Here is a 25,620-nt window from a genome sequence, read left to right on the forward strand (position 1 = left end):
CTGCACTTAACAGTATTTGCACCTGAAATAACAGAAAATAATGGTGTCAAGCCCAAATATCTTTTCCTTTAATATCAATTTCTACTCACTAGGGATTTAGTGTTTGTGGTAGAAGTTTTGATCCATTTATTCATGAAGACATAATAGAATTAAAATTAGGCCAACCCAGTTACAGAAATACCAAAGCTATAGGTGATTCAATCCTCTTTCTTAAAAAACAAGTTTATCTGTTTCAAAATTTTATTTAGAAAATTTACTTTATTTCAAATGTGTAAATAATATGTCACATGATATAAAATTCTAGACATAGTAGATTTAAAAATAGCATAATGGAAAATATAAATATCCATTTTATTTTCCTATGTATATCTTTTGTGCATTTATTTTCTTTTCCTAGGTTTGTATTTTTCTTTATTTTCCAATCTGATCCATACTTACAGTAAAAACATTTTAAATATCATAGACAGGTATAAGACAAAAAGTAAAAATTCCCTTCTCTCCATTTTCCTCAGATATTGGTGAATATCCTTCTAAACTTTCAATCACATGGATATATTTTTTTACATAAATGTTTTCACATTATATGTGTTGTTCTGTAACTTGCTTTTTACACTGAACACTGTCATGGAAATCTTTCATGATTGATAGTGCATTTAGAGCTAGTTCATTACTTTTAATGGTTGTACTGTATTCCTTGATGTATAGCTATATATTTAGCTAGCTCCCTCATGATGGCTATTTAAGGTGTTTCCAACATTCTATTAATAAAAACAAAATATTGATAGCTTATTTTGACAAATGTAGTTATTATATTAACTTATATCGTCACACCCCTCTTCTCCTTAGGATCTGGTCACTGTACAGCTTGCCCTTTATTTTATACTTGTGCACTTGTGCTTTTGAACAACTGGTGGGTATTAGTGTTTTCCATGGATACTTGGCTTTGATTACACTGTTACTAAATGTGCTTTTGCTTTTGTCTAGTTAAAAAAATTCTGTGTCCCTAGTAATGTTCAGTAAAGAATAGATATGACTATTTTAAAGTGGTTACATTGTCTTCCAGGTTAAGTAAATATTTCAATTAGGAGAGTAAATATTTTTAAATTGGAGTGTGGATATTTCTTGCTTTGGGAGTGTGTTCTTAATGAATTGAATCTCATATTGGTGGTATTACAAGGAACGTGTAATGAATTTCTGGGTCTTAAGACTTCACCCTGTCCTAAAAGGCAAAGGAAATTTCCAAAGTTTTTATCTTAGCAATACAGCACAGTGAAATAGAGGAGGGGTGCAGTAAAGAATGGATGCTTGCTTTTGTCATTAGTTTATTAGTGAATCCCAAGATACCAGGCTTCCTGCAGCTTGTTTCAGAGGTTTTTCAAGTATCCCTTTTAAAGATTAAAAAGAATTAAAGATCCCTATCTGACTACAGTTATCATTTATCTATTCAATATATAGATAATGAAGATACCGATAGGATGCTGTCATCTACTTTAATAACTGTGTTGTCCTTGATGGGTGTCCAACTCAGATAGACTGGGAATTAACTAGCTTAAGGCACTACCTCTCCTTAATTTTGTCTCAGCCCTTGGTAAAACTTAGTTAAAAAGATATGAATGAGCTTTAAAATAACCTCCCTTCATAGTCTCCAAGCTACCTTTAATAACAGAGTCATTCTCATCTTCCTTCATTATTCATATCAGACCTTCCAAGAGGAAACCTGCTATTACTGAATGCCAAAAGCAGCTTGTAGGAGGAGAAGTTATGCAGTGAGGGGGTAAAAAAAGCCCTGCAAAAATATTTTTTCTTCATCATTGGAAAGGGAAGAGGGAAAGTGAACAAGGGATAGAAACAAACCAATAAATACAATGTAAACAGTTTCATACAGAGTTATTTATATTTTGGCAATCCTCTCTATCTACTATGATCCCCAAGTTTTCTTTTCAGAGAAACTATGATGCTGATAATAGCAGTGTTTACTCAAAAGATATTAATATCCTAAGATATTTGGTAATACTTGCTCTAATATTGCTCTATCCATCCACATTATATGAAGCCACCAAGAGAAGCAGTCCCCTGCATACAGTCTTCCAGGCTGTCTTCACAGTCTTCACAGCTTAGATTCCATCTGAATGCTGCCATGAAAGATGTTGCCGGCATATACAGGAGTGTGAATATGGGCTGACTTAAAGCTCTTCTCTTAAAGGCCTTTTCCTGTGGCACTGGCAGATAGATGCACTGTCATCCGGCTGAGGAACAAGTTCCATTCCATCACGTATTTCGGGTTTGCTGGTCTGGCGCTCAGCGTATTTCTGGAATGTGTTTGAAGGCAATGGAAAGATTAGTCCAAACTTCATTCCACTGAATCCTCCCCGTTCCCCTCATGCTATTGTTTCTAGTGGCTATGTATCTTCAGACTAAAACCAAAGGTCTGGTTTATCTCAGTCCTAAAGTTACCTTTTAACTCTAGTTATTACAGGCACTAGTGCCTGTAAGGAGCCCCATCCATTATTTTAGCAAGGAGCCCCATCCACTATTTTATGTATAGGAAAGAAGCCTCTTGTAACGGGATGTCCCTACTTGAAATACAGCACCTCTCGAATTCATCCTCCATGTGTTAATGAATAATTAACTTTGCTGAATATTCAAATCAGTGAACAAAGATGATAAGCATCTCACAATAAAGTTGGTGGTTTCACACATCCTTCGCTTTAGGCCTGTAGTCACACACACTTTGTAAATGGCGACAGGCCTGTGAAATGTCTCTCCTTTTTGGCCACTGACTGAAATATTCCTATACATTGGATTTTTCAGTTCAGTGGTTCCATGTACATTTAGCTGTACATTCCTGGTCCTGGGTCAAATCCAACAAAATACTGACATGTGTACATGAACCTAATTAATATTTCAGAGGGAGAAACTCCTATCATTAAAGTTACAGCCAGACTAGCAGAGGGAAAAGAACTCATTTAAGGAAAAGGCTGCTTCTAATAAATGGAGTAATTAATCATTTTAATTTTTCTGTGAGAGGGTAGTAGCCTCAGGCATCTGAGGAAATTTATTTTTTTTCTGCCTCACAGAAAAATAAGTTTAGGTTAACAACAAAAACATAATTTCTTATTTTTCTCTTCTGGCTAAATTTTACTGAGTAAAACACAAGTTAATTATACAAAGAACCAATCCTTGAATTGTTGGAAGTACAGTAAATATCTGTACTTCAGAATTCAGCCCTAAGGTTTTAGATTATAAATAAAGCTGACCCTTAAACAATGTCGGGGTTAGGAGTACTGACCCTTGGCACAGCTGAAAATCTGTGTATAACTTATAGCTGGCCCTCCATATATGTGATTCCTCAGTATGCGTGGTTCCATATCCGTGGGTTCAACCAACCTTGGATTGTGTAGTACTGTAGTATTTACTACTAAAAAAAAATCCACATGTAAGTGGACCTGCACAGTTCAAAACCATGTTGTTCAAGGGTCAACTGTATTTTTCATTTGTTTGTTTTATACAACAAATTAAATATTTGTTTTCCATCCTGTACTGATAGCAAAAGCGTGGCTCTTAAGCAGTAAGGAGAACAAAGAGGTAGATATTTTGAGCAGAAAGAGATGTTAATGATCTCTAGTCCAACCCTCCTATTTTCCATATGAGGAAAGATTTTCTCTGAGGTTCAGAGATTTTAATCTATATTTGTAATGGCGCTAAGCATTGTTTTTCATAATACTGAATGGAGATAAAAATATGGAGGCCACAAAGGGACTTAGCACTATCTTTCTATAGGCTGGCGCCTCAGCATAGCCAGAGTTCCACAGGCTGACTGACTCTTGAACACCTCCAGGAAGCAAGCATTCAGGCCATGCATTTGGTCTGAGGACACTCAACCAAGCAGATGGATCCTCTGAACTGACCTGTAGTACTCTGTAATAGTAGCAGTAAAGCCTGTGGGGCTGTAGCAGATCTCTAGCAGTCAACTGCCCTTCTTTTGCAATCTTCTTGGCTTCTTCATCATTTTCCTGAAAAGTTTAAAAAGAAACAATGAATGAAGATTACTCCTGTGACTCACAAAGAAAGCTAATTGTGAATATGAGGTAGGAAAGATGTAGGGTTGAATGTGAACAGCATGGGAGAGATGAAACATAAAAATATAACTTAAGGGTTTCCCTGGTGGCGCCATGGTTGAGAGTCCGCCTGCCGATGCAGGGGACACGGGTTCGTGCCCCGGTCCGGGAAGATCCCACATGCCGCGGAGCGGCTGGGCCCGTGAGCCATGGCCGCTGAGCCTGCGCGTTTGGAGCCTGTGCTACGCAACGGGAGAGGCCACAACAGTGAGAGGCCCGCGTACGGCCAAAAAAAAAAAAAAAAAAGTTTTTATATATATATATATATATATATATATATATATATATATATATATATATATATATATAAAACTTAAGAATTAGGTTATGGAAATTGACAAAGTACTTTCCTAGAAATCTCTGCTATATAGAAATAATCATACCTGTTTGGATCCCCCCTCACCCAGTGCAACAACCCACATACAGCCCCTATTGTGACTATCTTGGTACTTTCCTAGCTACCCAGGAAGTCTAGGGCTCATCATCTGTTCCCCTAATCTAACCCTCTCTGCCTGATATTAAAATACAACTAAAATAGAATGAATTAGTTTTTATAACATCTCTTAAAAGCTCCATTTAAATATGTAGTCTGAGCCAAAAAGTTGTTGTAAAATGGTACCTATGAAAGACTGTATTATTGTTGTAATAAAAAATTCAGTTATTAGTACCCATAGGTTGTTCCTTCAGTACCAGGAATAGTCAGCATTCCTAATTATACTTTTAGAAAATAGCTAATATTCTATCATGGTGCCCACAGGAAAAGCCATTTGCAAGCAATTCTGACTCTTTATAAAGGGTCACAAAAATATTCTGCCTCAGGGGCACCCAGTTATTTCCATAGCCACATTGCTTCTCAGAAACAAAATAAAGTCTTACAGTGGAAGGGTAAATTTTATAATTTCACAATAAAACACAAGAACTTTTAAAATACTTTTCCTTTTTTAAAAAAAGAGTTCTTATTTTATGGGAAACTTGTGATTCATTAAGAACTTGTTATCCAGAGAAAACCATAATTCGAAAAGATACATTCACCACAATGTTCATTGCAGCACTATTTACAATAGACAGGACATGGAAGCAACCTAAATGTCCATTGAGAGAGGAATGGATAAAGAAGATGTGGTACATATATGCAATGGAATATCACTCAGCCATAAAAAAGAACAAAATAATGCCATTAGCAGTGACATGGATGGACCTAGAGATTGTCATACTGAGTGAAGTAAGTCAGAGAAAGACAAATATATGATATCACTTACATGTGGAATCTAAAAAAAATGGTACAAATGAACCTATTTACCAAAGAGAAATAGAGTCACAGATATAGAAAACAAACTTATAGTTACCAAGGGGGAAAGAGTCAGGGGAGGGATAAATTGGGAGATTGGGATTGACATAAAATAGATAACTAATAAGAACATACTGTATAGCATAGGGAACTCTACTCAATACTCTGTAATGACATATATGGGAATAGAATCTAAAAAAGAGTGTATATATGTAACTGGTTTACTTTGCTGTACAGCAGAAACTAACATAACATTGTAAATCAACTATACTCCAATAAAAATTAATTAAAAAAAGAACTTGTGCCTTTTTTTCTAACTGGGGAAAACAAAAGTGTACCATAATTGCTTTAAATGTTTTCTTGTGCATAAAGCACTTTAACCCTGGTCTTTTTAATCTTTAATTTGCATTTGGTGTGTGTAATTTGCATTTGGTATGTGTGCATGACTAAGGATACTTTAGAAAAATCTATATTCTATATAACACTGGACTTCAAGTCTTCTAAAAATCCTCAAACATACTGATAGAGGGTATTCAAAATTGTCCTGATGTTGATTCTTCAGATATTTCAAGGGAACAAAAATTTCACAAAATAACATTTCTTTTGACTAAATTGTGTCAAATTAAATTGTGTTATGATGGAACTCATGTAACTAATACTGGTGAATTTGTGATTGCCTAAAGAAACTAAAATGGCAGAAAGCATACCTTGGCCCATTCAACTTTCTCTAGTAGATCACTAAGATTTCTTTTAATTGGAACATAATGTTTCCAAGGCTTTAGTGCCATATAAAAATGTTCATAATATGGTGAGTCCTGCTTCAGAACCAAACTGTCACCAAGCATGAGGTATGGATATCTATAAGCAGCCACAGTCCCGTCCACATTCACTTGATACTTGTACTAAAAGATTAAAACAAACATAAACAAAAATTTTAACAGTCATTTGTTTCACTTCTGCTTCTTGTCAACACTGTAACATTAAATATAAAGAAGTTATTTCCCAACTTTAGTATTTACAAGTTTTATATTTTATTTTGTAACACACATCTTCTTTTTGTATTAAAATCATAAGTATCATTTAACAGGTCAATTTTAAGAAATACAACACATTTAAAGATAATAAATAATTTTAGGAAATAGGAATACCTATTTCAACTATGTCTATGTAATGGGAAATTCAGATTTCTGTAACCAGGTAAGAAAACTATTTCCAAAGCTCTATATTTAGCAAAGCTTAATATTGATAACAATTTACACTTTCATTTATTTCATTTGTTCCTTATACCCATGTTAGTATAAAAAAGGAAGGCATTATTGTCTCAAAGTTCGGTTTTAGAGTTCAGGAGACAGAAGCCTGGAGAAGACTAAGGACTAGTGTGATGCTGGTGACACAGTACGGACATATTTGTTGGATTAATAAACTTTGATTTACATTTAAAGTCACTTTTCATTCAATTATAATAATGTGAAGCAGATGTTATCATCTCCCTCTCTTTTTTTTTTATTAATGATAAAATTTGTTTCAGAGATATTTATAAACCTCTATTCTATGAGCCCAAATCCCATGCTCTCTTCATTATATCACACAGAGGAACAGGATATACTAACAGATTCGGTAATTACTTTTTTCTTAAATAATTGGTACCAAGGACTTTACCAGCCAGTCAGATTTTGTCACATTGTCACACCTCTACCTCCTTTGAGCCTTATACGGTGCTCTGAAGGAGCTAGGCAGGCTCACACATGTTAGAGGCGAGAAGTGCTAAGAGATGAAAGCCCCACAGTTCGTGGCAGAGGCAGGACCGGAGGCAGGACTTGAACCCTATTTTACTAGCATAGAATTCATACTCTTTTTATTTACAAGATCATTTTATGTAAAAGACATTTATATTCCCAGTTTATTAAAGAAGAGAAAAACAGGGAAATATACCAAAACTCTAGGTTAATCCTTGTACTGTATTTTGAGTATTAAATACAGTTCTGAGCTATTTGTTAGACAAAGTTAACAACTACAACAAACAAAAAAGAAACTGCATGAGTTTCATAATTCCCTATGCCTGATAAGAAAGTGTGTGTTGGGTCACAAGATGGGAGAAATCTGCCCAACCCCAGCTATTTGGTTGACTTTTAATACAAGTTTATCACTTCATATGTATCCAGGAAGACTTAATTGCATACCTTAAAGAAGTCAAAGAAACCTATCAATTTAGCTTTTCCAAGCTCCTTTTCTTTTTCTTGGAAGAAGAAATATCCTGTAATTCCTGCATCTAGTAGCTGTGGATTATCTTTGGACAGCTGCACCAACTGGAGCCTCTCCTCTCGGCTATCTCTACCTCTAAAGAAAGCTTTCTCTGTTTTATTGATCCAGGAAGGTCCTAGAGGTTTGAGACCATAAAAAAATACAATTATGAATTTGACATTTTTATATTATGGTAAGTATAATCATCTTTAATCTACCTTTCTCATTTAAGATGCTAAAGCTCTTTTATCATCAACACATCTAAAGTAAATGTTACTTTCGAAAAATATGCTCTAATTTTATCCTTTAGTGTACTAGTGAGAGGTCACTCAAAAAGTGGAGTTTCTATTGCATGACATTAGGAATTATCCAAAATAATGCTGGATCAAGTTCAAAGCAAAAAGAGATTCCGTGACTTGGCTCACTCATCAAGGCATTAGCTTCTTCCAACTTTTGTGCTTCACAAAAAAAAAAAAAAAGCGCTAGGCTTTTATTCTTAGAGTGACTAGAACAAAGTAGAGAATTAAGTAACATCCACACATCTTTAATTCTTAGGTTGCTCAGAATTTTGAGCATATCACTTTTGAATACAGTGCAGAATTTTTCTAATATGTTGTTAAATGCAAATAAGTTTTGCATAACTTAACTATGTATATATATTTATATCCTCTCTTTCCTGGGAGGGAAATAATCTGGAAGACTTAATTTAGCTCTCTTTCTATTATTCTAAAAAGAAGTCATTAGTTAACACCTGTCAGTGTTCTAAGGGATAAATCATAAAACATAGAAACTGTAGGGGGTCAACCTCTTTACTATTTTAGCATACTTTTCAGGAATTTACTGTTATCAAATAAAAAGTAGGTCAGTTTTCATTTCCCATTACCTTTAGAGAGTTTACAAGGAGTCTCTAGACTTGTCTACTAAATAAGTCCACTAAACTGCTCTAAACAGAAATAGAGACTTATTAAGACAAGGCAGGGATTTTTTCTACTCAGGGAGTTCGGTTTAGTAAAAAGGTGTGTAGTACCATAAACCTAAGGTCATCAAATAGGAGGAAAGGAATTCAGATTGTAAAGGATCAAGAGAGGCAGAAAGAGGGAAGAGGAGAATTTCTTATGGTGCTGGAGGTTGTAATATCCAAATTATACTGTTATCACAATTCTCTTACATATGAATATAATTTTATATTTTTCAGAATTCTCTCTCATTTCATCCAGCAATATAAAGGCACTGGAGTCAGAATTAAGTTAAGTGATAGTTTTACCAAATATGTATTTTCAAATGGTATTTACAAGTGACCAACTCAAAGGAGACTCAGTTACACTAGGTTCTGGACATTACTAGCCTAATCCACATATCTTTAATTTCTGGATTAGAAGAATCCTAAACAAAAACCACTTTAGAGTTTAGAGTGCTGTTTTTCTTTTTTCCTGGCTAGAAAATAAGAACAATGGTTATTTAAATATATTCACATACTCTCTCTGATTGAACATTCCTTTCACCTTTCTTACTTCTAAGCTTTTTCTTAGAGAATGACTTTTACCTGTATTTCCTTGAATAGAGAGAAGATCATTTGTAACACCCCTCATAGCTTCAAGTGTGGAGTGGGTGATGTCATATGTTGGAAGGATAACATCTCGTGAATCCAGAGAGCCACACCATGAAATGATAGGTAAAGGGCCAGGGGTTTCATTGACTTTTCGATGCTCCAAAGGCCAATCTCCAAGATTAACATAAAATTCTAAATCTGGGAGAAGGACCTAAATAAACAAAAGAATGCTTATCAGTGCTGGGAAGACCTCAGTCTTTGGTACTAAATGCTTCAGTTCTTTGGCTTTTAAAATATTTCTGATAAAACTGAAATTTGAAAATAGTAGAAGAGAGAAGGATGCCTCTCAGTCATCAGTAGTATCAGAAAATCAAGGGTGAGGATTGTACATGACAATTCACTTGAGCAGGAGTTAGCTACCTCTGTTCAGAGGTGACATTTAAAACTGTTGTGTATTATAGATATGGAAACTGTGTAGAAAGGTGTGAATGAGTGGCTTCAAGCACCTTTTCTGCCAGCTGCTTAAGTGAGAATCTACAAAGTTAGACCCAAGCCCTTGTTTTCCTTCACTATCAAGCCTTTTTATAACATCTATGTTTGTTTCTGGAATCTGCTATCCATTTCTATCTCCATGGTCAATGCCTTAGTTTAGGCCTTTATCATCTCTTACCTAGATTGTTGCAATAGTTGTCCCTTACTAGATGTTGTGATTCTAGCCTCTCCCCACTCTAATCTGCTCTCCACATTACTGTCCAAATTTCTAAAACACAAATTAATGTTACTATCAAGCTTAACAGAAATTTAAGCCTATAGGACAAGGTCTAAACTCTCCGGCTGGAATTCAGGCCCCACTCTCTTACTCCAGCTTAGCTCTGAATCCATCTTCCATCTGCCCGTATACCAGAAAACTTTAGTTACTCTCTGAAAATGCCACCCACTTTAATACGTAATTCTCTTCACCTAGAATGCCCTTCTCCTACTTATCCACTTGGCAGTCTCCTGTCTCATCCTTCACACTCAGAGCTAATGTTACCTCTTCTATGACTCGCCTTCCTCAGACATTTTAACCCTGGGTACCTACTTTTCTTATGGGCCTATCGTGTTGTGGTACAATTACTTGTTTGTATTTATATCCCATCCTCACTTCTGAATAACAAAAACAAGTTCCACTAGAGTGAGCTGTTCAAAGACCAGAGGTGAGTCTCACTTATCGTAAGTCTCCTTTCAGTCACTGGGCAAAGAACCTGGAACAAAAGGGAAGGGCAAAGGGATATGACTATTCACCTTAGTGCTTCCCTGTTATCATTTAGTAGCTCATTAGTAAGCTCCACATCAGAAGTTCTCACTGTAGAGCAGGATTTCTCAATCTTGGCACTATTGATATTTTGGTGTGGATAATTCTTTCCTGTGGGGGCTGTCCTGTGCATTGTAGAATGATTAGCAGAATCCCTGGCCTCTACCCACCAGATGCTAGTAGCAACTCCCCAGTTGCGATAACCAAAAATGTCCCTAGGCATTGCCAAATTCCTCTAAGGGGCAAAATCATTCCTAGTTAAAAACCACATGAGTACAAGATACAGAAATACAGGGCAGAGTGGTTTGATGGTAGCCCAGGAAGAAAGAACCGCCTTTAGGATCAGATGCCCATAATATGCTCATACGGTGGGCTGATGGGGAGATAGGAGGCAACTGCTATTTAAAATAAGAATTGATTGCAGCCCTACATTCCATGTGCTTGGGAAATTGTATAACTCACATCAGGAAAGCTGGCTTTTGATTTAGAAAACTACCTTGATGGTCTTTCTGGGTGAAAAAGGTAAAAAATGCCCATCCTCATCTTTTACTCTGCATAATCAGGAACAAGAAAGAACAAAAGGCGGTTTGAATTGCTCTGCTTAAGAGGAATTTATAGGAATTTGGCAAATGTGGAAAGAGGGGCTGAATAGAGGGATTGGGGGAGGAGTTGCTGGGGATGTGGAGAAGTCTTTTGAAAGACAGAAGCCCCAGTCATATTTAGTAAGAAGCCAAGACTTGAAAATCAAGGACAGCCAGTGAGAAATTCCCAGAGGCAAGGATGACTGAGAGTCTGATTAACACAGGGATGTCTATTTTTAAATGTTAGGATTTTTGTTTTGTTTTGCTTACTCTGCATTGGCACAAAATAACCTCTCTCAGTTACCCCAACATTCAATGAAGTGTGCAATGCACTTAGGATAAAACAAGGAAAATGTATGCACTTAGGATAAAACAAGGAAAATGTGTCCTCAGTTCAACTTATTCTGAGGTGACAAGAAGAAAGTGAAATCTGAATGGAAGGAGTATTCAGCAGGATTGGGGAACTTGAAGAAGTCACCTTGCAGCTGTAAATGTCTGGGAGTTCACAGAAACCTTGGGAGAGCACTATATGGCCTACTTACCTGGGATGGGGGCTCAAGCCATTTAACTTAAATATTAAAGGAAAGAGATATCCATAAAGGTGAAGAACTTATGAGTACTCAGGTGGCAGACAGATGCACATTTTCAAGCCTGGAATCCATTTCCATTCTTTACCATTATTATTCTAAGAATTAAAGGTTACAAATAAATAATTAAACTATTTTTAGAATCAGTGAATTCATTCTCATACCTTTCTTGCCAGTGACAGCAAAATCTCATCTGAGAACATTTTGAAGTCTGTGTATTTCCCTAAAGATCTCCGGTAGATTAGGTTACTGAGAATCGTGTAATGAACAATAGCACCCCTCTCATCCCCAAACCTTTTTGGAACTTCGTTTAGCATCTGCTGGAGATTGATGCTGGGAAAAGAAGAAAAATCTTTTGCAATCTGTGGCTCCTTGGCTGGACAAGACAGAGTTTTCTGCCAGGCCTGAGGATCCTCTTCTGGACACTCACAGTACTCATGGTACACTGGTCCTAAGGAAAGCAAAACACATACAATGCCAAGTTTCATTAACATGCACTGCAACACAGGAAGTTGTTTCTGCCCCTGCTGTGAGCATGGGATGACTTCTTGGTAAATTGTAAGATTATCCAGACAGGGATAATCTGCCCTAAACAAATCAGTGGTAAAAGTAGTAATGTCAGAGTCTTGTGCTCTCACCTTCTATCCCCCTTTCATCCCACCCTAGATAAACTAGTATAGCATATGCTCTCTCCCAATATAACCTACTCTCAGTCAATTTATTGAAAAATTTATTTCTAATGAGTTATAAATGGCTGATGAGCATAAAACAACTTACCTTTTAACAAGGAAAAAGAGAATGTATTACTTTTCAGGCATGATAATGTAGTAGGGGTGGTGATTTTTTAAGACAAGATGAGGTCTCTTCCTCTGAGTCCCTAAAACTACCTCCATCAGCACATCTCAAAGAGGAAATATGAAACCTAAGGGCATCTTGCAGTGTAATTTTAAAGTGGCCAGACATAAGTATAAAACTATTCTGAAGACTCATTTAAAAAAGAATTTATGCAGAATTTATATATTATTTCAAAATATATCCATATTTATTTTAATATAAAAATAATTTTTTAAAGTTATTCAATTTTCATGAGAATTTCTACTTCAGACAAGTAATAGGGACCAATTTACCCTCCTACCTGAAACTACCAAAAAACAGATAAAATATATGAAATAACATTTTTTTTAAGACATTGGACATCAGGCAATGGACAATGAGTTTGAGAGATGAGAAACAAATGAGGTAAACCCTACAGTTCCTAAAGCTTACTGCCTAAGGGAGTTTCTAGGTTGTGGAACGAGGAGGAATCCAGGTAGACCCCAGCAGTCTCACTGAGCTGAGGAGACAAGAGCTGAAAGTCCAGTGAGATCAAGGCAGCTAAAAGTTGTAGGACATACTCACTGCACAGAGAGGACTCCAGAGATCTGTACAGGTTCCCTTCAAATATTTAAGGCATACTGACCAATATATATGTTTGAGGAAACTATCCAAGGCAGAGAAAGGACCATCCATAAGGATTAGAGGCAACAATACCCATTGTTCATACAGGGCTGGGAATAGTGCCTATTCATACAAGCCAGACTGGAAAGCATTCTAATTCACAGAGGTTGGATAGAGTATGCAGAGATGTATTGCCTGAGTAGTAAGGAATAATTAGCCCTAGACTAAACATGGCTCTAGGCATGCCTAATAAATTGTAAAAGAAAATTTGAAGCATCAAACTAATTCCAAATAACTTAACTGCATCCTAGAGAAAAGCTCAAGAAGATGAGAAAGCATCAAGCAATGAAGAATACACTGGATGGAATTAATGACAAATTGGGCGTTATAGAAGAAAAGATTAGTGAACTTAAAGATATAACAATAGAAACTATACAAAACGAAATGGAGAAAAAACATATTTTTAAATGAAAAGAGCATAATTGAATCATGGGATAATTTCAAGTTTAATGTATGGGAAATTAGAATTCTTGGAGGGGAGCTGGGGTAGAACAGAAAAAATATTTGAAGAAATAATGGCCAAATTTTTTCTGGATTTAATGAAAGCTATAAACCCAAAGATCCACAAACCCTAAGCACAAGAAACATGAAGAAACCTACACCAAAGCACATAATAATCAAATTGCTCAAAAAAAACTGATAAAGAGAAAACCTTTAGCAGAGGATCAAAGATATAGATGATGGAAGATTTATCATGGGAAATAATGCAATTGAGAAGACAGTGGAACAGTATATTTCAAGTACTAAAAGAAAAAAAAAACTGTCAACCTATAATTTTTGAAAGACATCTGTCTTTCAAAAATAAAGGCAAAATAAAGACTTTTTCAGATATCCAAAAGCTAGAAGAACTAATCATCAGCGTTCTCACATTAAAAGAAAAGCTAATGGGAATCCTTCAGGTAGAAGGCAAATGGTACTAGATGAAAATATGTATGTATGCAAAAGAATGAAGAGTACTAAAAATGGTAACTACCCCGGTAAACACACAAGATTTTTTTGCTTGTCATTTAAATTGCTTTAAATTACTTAGTTTTTCTCTCCCTTAAAATATCTAGTTAAATTGAGCTCCAGAAGATACATATATAATGTTTACCCTGTTGCACATACTTTAAGGTCATCATAACGCATTCTGAAAGCCATGGAGTCTACTCATAAGGCTGGCTCTGGTTTATGTAATAATTACTTACCTTTCAAAATATAAGGAGACTGAGCGACATGTTCATCACCATAAAGGACCTCTATCTTCAGCCCTTCACTGACAGTTTCATACATCCTATATCGCATCAAAAATGTCCCATCATTCCTGTCCAAAGGTTTAGGGATGTGAATCCGAACTAACTCTTTAGGTGAGAGAGATTTGATTACTACTTTGAATAGTGTTTGGCCTGAAAGAAAAAAAATATATAAGTAATTCTACTATTTCATGATTATTTTGTTTTACTAATTATTGGGTAAGTGTCCTTATGCAGAAGTTATTTTTTCAGTACTATCAATGGTAAACAAAATTATTTTAGTTTGGAAGATCCTTGAGGCCAGGAACTACGTTTGATTTATGTCTCAAAACCAAGGATCTGATTCAACATTTGATTCCTTAGTCATTCAATAAGATTGATTGAGTGAACAAAATCATTGAATAAAATAATTCTTAAAAAAACAAGGAAGAGATTAATTTTTTGCCTATTTGATCTTTTCTCCTTTGTGTAGGTTTAAAAGCCCAGGTAGTTAAAAATCCATAAACTTTTAGGATGACATAGCTCTAAGGCAATCTAACTTACTCCTTATAAAGTATGCACAAGCTTTCTTTGTAAACCATTTTAATACCTAATAAACCTCAATTCTGAAGAAATTTCCTTTTTATTAACCCAAATTTCAAGCTATACTTCCAAGCCCATTTCCTTAAGTAGAGAGAGATTATAGCTAGTTACTAGACTCTGCACAAATGCAACACACTCATACGTACACACAAACTCACATACCTTTGTAAATACTAGAGTTTACTTCTCTAAATTTGTTTCCTCAAGTTGAAATGAAACAGTTATACTAGGATGATCTACTAGGATGATCTAACAACCTTTTCAAACCCAGAGTTCTGTGGGTTTTCTTTTCCAGGATAGACAATACCTACTTAGCAAACTTTCCCTTCTCTTTTTGCAGTATATTAGCTGACTTTTCAGGCTTTGAAACAATATTGTTGCAGGAATAAATGTTGGGACTTCTTTCTTCAGAGAGTACAGTGGACATACCTGCACTCAGTACAGATGTGATCCTCAGGAGCTTTAAGAATAAAGATCAGTTAATGTCTTAACCACAGTTAATCACCTATCAAAGGAATTGTTAAAAAAAAAGGGGTGAATCCTCTGAAATACACAGTCCTGGTACACAATAATTTGTGATCAAACAGTCTTTCATCTCACACTATCATATTTCATAATATTCAAATATTAAGCATATTTTTTGTTTTTTAAAATTAATTTTTATCGGAATATAGTTGCTTTATTTTTTAATTTTATTGTATTAAGCATATTTAACATATTTTTGAAATTACTAAAGAAAAAAGTTTGTTCCTCCTATTCTTAGTTTCTAAATCTAGTGAGTGATGTTTCTACTTTTTTTGATCTTCAAGGGTATCATTTTTTCTTGTGGGTCAGAAAAAAATGTTTCTCAGTCTCTTCAATTTAGTAATAGTAATGTAGTATCTGACATATTGCTACTACATAATTAAGTACCAAACACATGCATTTTAGGATTCTTGAAAGAAGTGTGATAAAATTATGAAAGACATCTGCTAAAAAAAATGAACTATAACAGATAAATGTAAGGGATTTATTAAAAAAAGAGTAATAACTTAATGTGAAATTATTATAAATGTTGGCCAATTACCTGAAATGCTTAATGAAACATGTAAGTTATTGCTTTACGTTATTTCCCGCTTAAGTTTCAGAAAGGCAATGTGGTATGGTAGACTGAAAATCAGGAAGGCAGAGCCTGGAGACTAAAAAGCCACCATTCTCTCCCCAGACTGGAAACAGGACAGAAAAGTCTTCTTATCTCCTATCAAATAGTGCTATTCTCCATAAGTTTATGATTTTTAAATAAAACAGATATAAGACAAGCATATTAATGACTATGTGATATTTTGGAAGGAGCTGGATTTACAAAAGAAAACTATCTCCAAAACACTTTATTATTTTTAAATTGATCACACTAAAATAGAAATAAGCAATTCCAACATCATAAAAGAGAAAATGAGAAGAATGCCATTTCAAATTGCTTCAGATAGAAGGTACGTGAATTCTCATTTGCCCTGGGGGCTAATATAATGGAACAGAATCAAGCTCAGCTTGAGCTTTTCTATTCCACAGATCCACACTTGTTTAGGAAAGATAGCTAATTGAATGAGAATGCAGTGACTAAAGGAGACAAAAGGAGGTTGGCAGTATCAAAGCCTTACATCATTAGAATCAGAAATTTTGCAGACTTTTGATATGGAAAGAACACATTTTTAAAAAATTCACTTACTTAGCCAGGGGGACTGGGCCAGTCCCTGAGCTTGAAATTTTCATATGCATTTTCTTATTTATTTCCTCCAAGAACTTGTGAGGAAGGTATTTGCCACCCCATTTTACAGATCAGGAAGCCAAGGCTCCCTTGAAGAATTTAAGTATATACCTTGCCCAAGGTCTCATACCTATGAGTAGCAGAGCCAAAATTTGCACACAGCTTGAATCTTTCTTCTTTCAAAGCCCATTCTGAATCCAACTTGTCACATTGTGTAATGTTAACATACAGGTTCCCAAAATTCATAGTTGGAGAAATAACCTCTGACATTCCTGGTACAATGGAGTCAGCACCTCCCTTGTTGTTTAGGAATTTTATTAAGGCTCTCTACAGCTGCAACAAAAGTGTTGACTCCATCTGGCCAAGGGAACAGAGTCCCTGAAGGCCAACTTGTTACACCTTGAGGCTAAATGGAAATCCTCCCAAATGTCTGGCTGCCTGCTTACCATGCATACTCTATAGGATCTTAGTGAAAACTGGTTCACAGTGATCATATTACCAGTGATTTGATAAAAGGGAAAGACCATTGAACTAGATATTGAAAGGGTTGGGTATCTGGTTTTGACTCTGATCCTTATCCACTGTAGGACCACAGGAAAGACATTTATTTTCACTAACCTGGTTTCTTATAGAAAAAGTGAAGAGAATAGTATCTACCCTTCCTACCTCACAGGATGCTTAAGGAGAGCAAATTAAACACGGCACAGTTCAAAACACTGAAGTGCTACACAACTAGGAGGTAAGATAAGTTTATGAAGATATCATTACTGATGAAGGTAGAGGATGACTGAGGAGAAAATGAGTACTTGTATCCTGCCATCCTGACATACTCCAACCACCCTCTCTCCACCCCTTCTTTCTTTTCTTCTACAATAGTTACTGAGCAACTTTGCCGGGTATTATGTTAGATGCTGGGAATATAACAGTGGCAACAGGTTCTGCCTACATTCATAATAGAAGGAAATAATCTAAGTCAGACATTAGTGAAAATAAAGATATAAATTGGTTTTTTTCCTCATTCAAGGTCACAAGGGATTGAGTAGGATAGTCAAATAGTTAGCATAGAAACCCCATTAGGGAATTGTAGATAGAGAGGGAAATTTAGGGGGCTTTGGGAGACCACAGTAAGATTAATGATCACTCAAGAAAGTAATGGGAAAATCCTGAAACAATGTGGGCTTGCTTGACTCATAAAGCAGAACAAGTTGCTTAGCATCAAAGCCAGATTGGCTTGCTTAACAACAAAATCAAGCTAACTTGATTAGCTACAAAATCATGCAACAGAAGCACGAGACATGCCCCAAAACAATAAAACAATAGTAGCATGAGACCTACATCCTGTCCAGTGAGCTCAGTAAGTTAATGACCCCCAAAACATGCTTTTTGCCTGATGCCCTAAAAACAATAAAACAATAGTGGAGAATAAGGCCTACAACCTGCCTAGTGGTGTCATCAAGTTAATGACCCCCAGCACATGCTCTGTGCACACACAAAAAAACAATCATTTATGGAAATGTGACATCTACCCAAGAGAGACAAAGAAGGTCTTCTCCCCGTCCCCTGTCTTCCTTTGATTATAAAACTGTAACCCATTAAGCACTCAGGGGAGAGCAACTTGCCTGCCCACTTGTAAGCCTCACAAGTGTTCTATTCTAATTAATCACTTCTTATCTATCACTTTGCCTTTGCTGAATTCTTTCTGTGTTGAGACATAAAGGACCGGCCTCCTTGGAGCCCCCTGAAACAACACCTATCAGTTTCAAAAGGGCATGGACATTTTTCATAAATGATATATTTTTTAAAAATTACATTTTCTAACTGTTGAAACTCATTTTTGCACATTAGATTTGTAAATGTTTAAGACTCTTCATATGTTGGGAAAATTACTTTCCAGAACCATTTGACCAATTGTGCTCCCACCAGCGGAGGATGTAGGTCATTGTCTGAGAGTATCTCATTAGCAGCTTTGAGTATTACCACTTAAAATTTTTTTGCCATTATTTTTAGATTAAAAAAATGGAATTTTATTTGAATTTATAGTTCTTTCATTAAAAGTAAGATTAACAGTATTTCCTTTTGGATCATGTAACTTTCCTTTTTCATGTATAAATTAATTTTTTCCTTAGTTTTCCATCTTCTTTCTAAAGTCCTCCCCCATTTATAACATTATAAAATTAATTTTAGAAAACAAAGAAAACTATAAAGAAGAAAATACACCTCATGGTGAAAGACTGAATCTGGGTTTAAGAATCTTTTTTTCTGATCCTTAGGGCCAAGGAGAGTCTTTCTAAAACTGAAAAAAAAAAGTACTCAGTTTTCCACCGGCAGCGGAAGGGGCACTGGGTATTCTGATTGTCTCTTTGTTGATAAAACAGGGTGCCAGTTAGCAAGACATAATTTAGACATAAATTATCAAATCCTGACTGGCAACAACTTGAAACTAGCGGGACAAGTTGTAAGACGTTGCAAAGGTAAGATATTAAAGAGAACGTGGGAGGATGATTGCGCAGAAGGGATTCAGGACGATATCCACCCTCGGTAGAGGTAAAACCTAATGCGTTCTGAGTTTCGCTAATTCCTGCAATCTGCTTTCAAGAACTCAAAACTCTAAGAAAATAACCTAGTCTGCAAAACTGCCTCCTTTCTGCCTACTGCTCTGATATTTCCTTTGTGTAGGAGGGAGCTGTTTCAAACCCATTAGGCCTAAGCAGTGTAACCCCATCCGATTCTTGGGCTTGATGACTCAACACGTGAAGGCACTCCCTGCAAGCTGTGACAGATCAGACAACTAGTCAGGGGTGGAAAGACCATCTCCAACTTGAGACTCACACTGCATTCATTAACACCCTGGGCGCCATCCATTCGGAATGTCAGTCCTTGCACGTTAACTAAGGAAGGGCCCTCGGAGTTCATTTATTCATTCAGCAGACTCTTGTTGCAACTGCCTCCCGCCTTCGGGTCCAGGGAACGGGGAGAGAAGAGGAAGTGACCGGACTCGGGGGAAGGACGCCACGCAGGTGGCGGGCGGATTCCCGAGAGGCGCGGTCGCGGCGGGGACGCGCGGCGGGGACGGAGGGGAGCGGGCAGCTGAGCGAGGGAGGCCCGCGGCCGAACGCTACCTGGGGGCGAGCGAGTGAGGTTTTGGCCCTCCGAGTTGACGGCCTGCAGGTAGAAATAGCGGACGGGCAAAACGACGCCCGCCCGCAGCCCGGGCCCCCACACCAGGCTCTGCGGCGCGCTGACCGGAGCCTCGGGGGCCCCCGCGGCCGCGAGCAGGGCGAGCTGCAGCGGTAGCAGCGGAACCAGCGGGAGGCGGCGCATGGTCTCCAGGCCGCTGCGGTCCAGCTCGGCTGCGGCGGGGAGGGGACGGGAGCGCGGCGGGCCAGAGCTGGGCCCACCCCGGGGCGGGCTGTGCGCCGCCGCCCGCCGTCCCGCCTCCGGCCCCCTTCCGGCCGGAACGCGAGGGCGCGCCACAGGCGACTGCGTCAGGCGCTGCCGGGGGTCCGCGATGGACTCGTCACTTCCCCCACTCCCCCACCCCCAGCCGCGCAGGGTTGAGGACCAGGGTCGAGAGGCGGACACTGAGACCAGGGTGCTTGAGGCTGCACCCGGCCCCCACCTCTGGTTGCTGGAGTTTGGCACCTGTTTAGTGGAAACCGTCTTTTGAAGGACGCAAACACAATGGTGATTGCTAGGGGACCAGAGAAAAGGCCCAGCGGCGAACAGCTTTGAAGAGTTTAGGGAAATGCCTTCAAACAAGGAATTTCACTGGGTTTACGAGACGCTGAGCAAATATCACTCCCCTGATCCCCTACAAGGCCAAATCTCCCAGCCCTTTTGTTCACATCAGCACCAAATTTTATTACCTAGCTCCTGTTTGTTTTCTGCTCAGCAGTCTCCCTCACTGGACTGTGACTCTCTCCATTCTCCCTAATCCCCTAACCCTAACTTCCCTTCTTTCAACAAGTGTTTGCTGAGCATCCACTGAGTTTGGGCCAAGCCTCAAGCCAGGAGCCAGGAGCTGGGCACTGGAGTAGCAGAAGTCACGGTTGAGGCTGGTGGGTGAGCGTCACCTCAAAGTCAGAAGCTGCTGTCTCCTGTAATTGATGAGGAATGATTGGTCTTGATTACTCCTCAGATGCTGAAAGTTGGATCTGGGAAGAGACTGGCAAGGGCCCTATTAGCGGGAAGCCACTGTCTGCCTCTCTTTTCGAACCATCTTATCTATATTAGTTAATTATTTTTCCTTCTTTTATCTGTTTATGGTTTTAATCTATTCAAAGGAAATAAAAGTTCTTCGCAGGCTGGGTGAGCCAGGGAAAATTCACGTACCAGTATGGACACAGGATTTCTTTCTTTTTTAAAAATTTATTTATGGCTGCGTTGGGTCTTCATTGCTGCACGTAGGCTTTCTCTAGTTGTGGCGAGCGGGGGCTACTCTTCGTTGCAGTGTGCGGGCTTCTCATTGTAGTGACTTCTCTTGTTGTGGAGCATGGGCTCCAGGCACGCAGGCTTCAGTAGTTGCAGCACACAGGCTCAGTAGTTGTTGCTGCCGGGCTCTAGAGCCCAGGCTCAGTAGTTGTGGTGCACAGGCTTAGCTGCTCCATGGCATGTGGGATCTTCCCAGACCAGGGATCGAACCCTTGTCCCCTACATTGGCAGTGGATTCGTTTTTTTTTTTTTTCTGGTACGCGGGCCTCTCACTGTTGTGGCCTCTCCCGTTGCGGAGCACAGGCTCTGGACGTGCAGGCTCAGCGGCCATGGCTCACGGGCCCAGCCGCTCTGCGGCATGTGGGATCTTCCCGGACCGGGGCACGAACCCGTGTCCCCTGCATCGGCAGGCGGACTCCCAACCACTGCGCCACCAGGGAAGCCCGGCAGTGGGTTCTTAACCACTGCGCCACCAGGGAAGTCTCTGGAACAGAGACTGCATCCTCCCGATAGTTTCTTAATCCAGAGTCACCAAAATCAGGCCCTTGGGCTGCTCAGCATTCCCGCTATGACCAAGGTTTACCAGGGCAAAATCTTTACCATATTTTCCCCACTTCTCTTGACCTATTTTAATAATGCTGAGCAGAGTTTGTAGATAGTGTTCTTTGTACTTCGGAAAAATTTTCAGAAACCAATAGTAAAGCACTGATAAATTGCAGGGCTAAAGTGTAGCATTACTTGGCATTACTTTCACTGCTAAATTTTATTTTCTGGGAGTGTCTGCATACTTTAAATTGAAAAATTTGCTCTGCTCTAGCTATCGCTTAAAAGGTTGTTTGGAACACAACATCGCTTTTATCGCTTAAAAGGTTGTTTGGAACACAATTGTGTTTGCATTCTTTCAAAATAAATATTAAATTTTTTATTCAGAGAAATAATCTGAGGTTTAGCTGGTACTGGATGATAGTAGAATATGGCCTAATAACATTCCATCCAAAAACAACAGAATACAGTTTCTTCTCAAGTGCTCATGGAACATTCTCCAGGATAGATCATATCTTGGGTCACAAATCAAGCCTTGGTAAATTAGAGAAAATTGAAATCGTATCAAGTATCTTTTCTGACCACAACGCTATGAGACTAGATATCAATTACAGGAAAAAATCTGTAAAAAATACAAACACATGGAGGCTAAACAATACAGTACTAAATAGCCAAGAGATCACTGAAGAAATCAAAGAGGAAATCAGAAAATACCTAGAAACAAATGACAATGAAAACACGATGACCAAAACCTATGGGTTGCAGCAAAAGCAGTTCTAAGAAGGAAGTTTATAGCAATACAATCCTACCTTAAGAAACAAGAGACATCTCAAATAAACAACCTAAACTTACACCCAAAGCAATTAGAGAAAGAAGAACAAAAAACCCCAAAGTTAGCAGAAGGAAAGAAATCATAAAGATCAGAGCAGAAATGAATGAAAAAGAAATGAAGGAAACAATAGCAAATTTCAATAAAACTAAAAGCTGTTTCTTTGAGAGGATAAAAAAAAAAATTGATAAACCATCAGCCAGACTCATCAAGAAAAAAAGGGAGGAGACTCAAATCAATAGAATTAGAAATGAAAAAGGAGAAGTAACAGCTGACACTGTAGAAATACAAAGTATCATGAGAGATTACTACAAGCAACTATATGCCAATAAAATAGACAACCTGGAAGAAATGGACAAATTCTTAGAAAAGCACAACATTCTGAGACTGAAGCAGGAAGAAATAGAAAATATAAACAGACCAATCACAAGCACTGAAATTGAGACTGTGATTAAAAATCTTCCAACAAAAACCCAGGACCAGATGGCTTCACAGGGGAATTCTGTCAAATATTTAGAGAAGAGCTAACACCTATCCTTCTCACACTCTTCCAAAATATAGCAGAGGGAGGAACACTCCCAAACTCATTCTACAAGACCACCATCACCCTGATACCAAAACCAGACAAAAATGTCACAAGTAAAGAAAACTACAGGCCAATATCACTGATGAACATAGATGCAAAAATCCTCAACAAAATATTAGCAAACAGAATGCAACAGTACATTAAAAGGATCATACAACACGATCGAATGGGATTTATCCCAGGAATGCAAGGATTCTTCAATATACGCAAATCAATCAATGTGATACGCCATATTAACAAATTGAAGGAGAAAAACCATATGATCATCTCAATAGATGCAGAAAAAGCTTTTGACTAAATGCAGTACCGATTTATGATAAAAATCCTCCAGAAAGTAGGCATAGAGGGAACCTACCTCAACATAATAAAGGCCATATATGACAAACCTACAGCCAACATTGTTCTCAATGGTGAAAAACTGAAACCGTTTCCTCTAAGATCAGGAAAAAGACAAGGTTGTCCACTCTCACCACTATTATTCAACATAGTTTTGGAAGTTTTAGCCACAGCAATCAGAGAAGAAGAAGAAATATAAGGAATCCAAATCAGAAAAGAGGTAAAGATGTCACTGTTTGCAGATGACATGATACTATACAAAGAGAATCCTAAAGATGCTCCCAGAAAACTACTGCGGCTAATCAATGAATTTGGTAAAGTTGCAGGATACAAAATTAATGCACAGAAATCTCTTACATTCCTATATACTAATGATGAAAAATCTGAAAGAGAAATTAAGGAAACACTCCCATTTACCATTGCAACAAAAAGAGTAAAATACCCAGCAATAAACCTACCTAAGGAGACAAAAGACCTGTATGCAGAAAACTATAAGACACTGGTGAAAGAAATTAAAGATGATACAGATGGAGAGATATACCATGTTCTTGGATTGGAAGAATCAACATTATGAAAATGACTATACTACCCAAAGCAATCTACAGATTCAATGCAATCCCTATCAAACTACCAATGGCATTTTTCACAGAACTAGAACAAAACATTTCACAATTTGTGTGGAAACACAAAAGACCCTGAGTAGCCAAAGCAATATTAAGAAAGAAAAATGGAGCTGGAGGAATCAGGCTCCTGACTTCAACCTGTACTACAAAGCTACAGTAATCAAGACAGTATGCTACTGGCACAAAAACAGAAATATAGATCAATGGAACAGGATAGAAAACCCAGAGATAAACCCATGCACATATGTCACCTTATTTTTGATAAAGGAGGGAAGAATATACAATGGAGAAAAGACAGCCTCTTCAATAAGTGGTGCTGGGAAAACTAGACAGCTACATGTAAAATGATGAAATTAGAACACTCCCTAACACTATACACAAAAATAAACTCTAAATGGATTAGACACCTAAATGTAAGACCGGACACTATAAAACTCTTAGAGGAAAACATAGGAAGAACACTCTTTGACATAAATCACAGCAAGATCCTTTTTGACCCACCTCCTAGAGTAATGGAAATAAAACCAAAAATAAACAAATGGGACCTAATGAAACTTAAAAGCTTTTGCACACCAAAGGAAACCATAAACAAATGAAAAGACAACCCTCAGAATGGGAGAAAATATGTGCAAATGAAGCAACTGACAAAGGATTAATCTCCAAAATTTGCAAGCAGCTCATGCAGCTCGATATCAAAAAAACAAGCAACCCAATCCAAAAATGGGAAGAAGACCTAAATAGATATTTCTCCAAAGAAGATATACAGATTGGCAACAAACACATGAAAGGATGCTCAATATCACAAATCATTAGAGAAATGCAAATCAAAACCACAATGAGGTATCACCTCACACCAGTCAGAATGGCCATCATCAAAAAATCTACAAAAAATAAATGCTAGAGAGGGTGTGGAGAAAAGGGAACCCTCTTGCACTGTTGGTGGGAATGTAAGTTGAAACAACCACTATGGAGAACAGTATAGAGGTTCCTTAAAAAACGAAAAATAGAAGTACCATATGACCCAGCAATCCCACCGCTGGGCATATACCCTGAAAAAATAATAATTCAAAAAGAGCCATGTACCACAATATTCATTGCAGTTCTATTTACAATAGCCAGGTATGGAAGCCACCTAAGTGTCCATCAACAGATGAATGGATAAAGAAGATGTGGCACATATATACAATGGAATATTACTCAGCCATAAATAGAAACGAAATTGAGTTATTTGTAGTGAGGTGGATGGACCTAGAGTCTGTCATACAGAGTGAAGTAAGTCAGAAAGAGAAAAACAAATACCGTATGCTAACACATATATATGGAATCTAAAAAAAAAAAATGGTTCTGAAGAACTGGCGGCAGGACAGGAATAAAGACGCAGACGTTGAGAATGGACTTGAGGACATGGAGAGGGGGAAGGGTAAGCTGGGACGAAGTGAGAGAGTGGAATGGGCATATATACGTTACCAAATGTAAAATAGATAGCTAGTGGGAAACAGCCGCATAGCACAGGTAGATCATCTTGGTGCTTTGTGACCACCTACAGAGCTGGGATAAGG

General features: G+C 37.8%; 1 protein-coding gene across 4 annotated transcripts in view; it reads right to left on the minus strand.

The window, feature by feature from the left end:
- Positions 1–236: 236 nt before the first annotated feature.
- The window catches only part of LOC115841977 (protein O-glucosyltransferase 3), a 106,402-nt gene continuing 81,018 nt past the window's right edge, over positions 237–25,620 (minus strand). Inside the window, exons 1-8 of one of the 4 annotated variants that reach the window (XM_030836447.2) lie at positions 19,833–20,100; positions 14,343–14,540; positions 11,823–12,109; positions 9,191–9,407; positions 7,587–7,783; positions 6,114–6,308; positions 3,909–4,013; positions 237–2,309 (exon numbers count right to left, since the gene is read on the minus strand). In XM_030836447.2, coding sequence (XP_030692307.1) covers positions 2,184–2,309; positions 3,909–4,013; positions 6,114–6,308; positions 7,587–7,783; positions 9,191–9,407; positions 11,823–12,109; positions 14,343–14,540; positions 19,833–20,034 — 1,527 coding nt within the window. In that variant the 5' untranslated portion in view covers positions 20,035–20,100 and the 3' untranslated portion in view covers positions 237–2,183. Of the gene's footprint in view, positions 2,310–3,908; positions 4,014–6,113; positions 6,309–7,586; positions 7,784–9,190; positions 9,408–11,822; positions 12,110–14,342; positions 14,541–15,398; positions 15,453–19,542; positions 19,595–19,832; positions 20,101–25,620 lie in introns of those variants that run through there. The other 3 variants (XM_060304010.1, XM_060304011.1, XM_060304009.1) reach the window with 3 other exon arrangements.

The sequence above is a fragment of the Globicephala melas genome, chromosome 8, assembly GCF_963455315.2.
Source record: "Globicephala melas chromosome 8, mGloMel1.2, whole genome shotgun sequence".
Lineage (NCBI taxonomy): Eukaryota > Metazoa > Chordata > Mammalia > Artiodactyla > Delphinidae > Globicephala > Globicephala melas.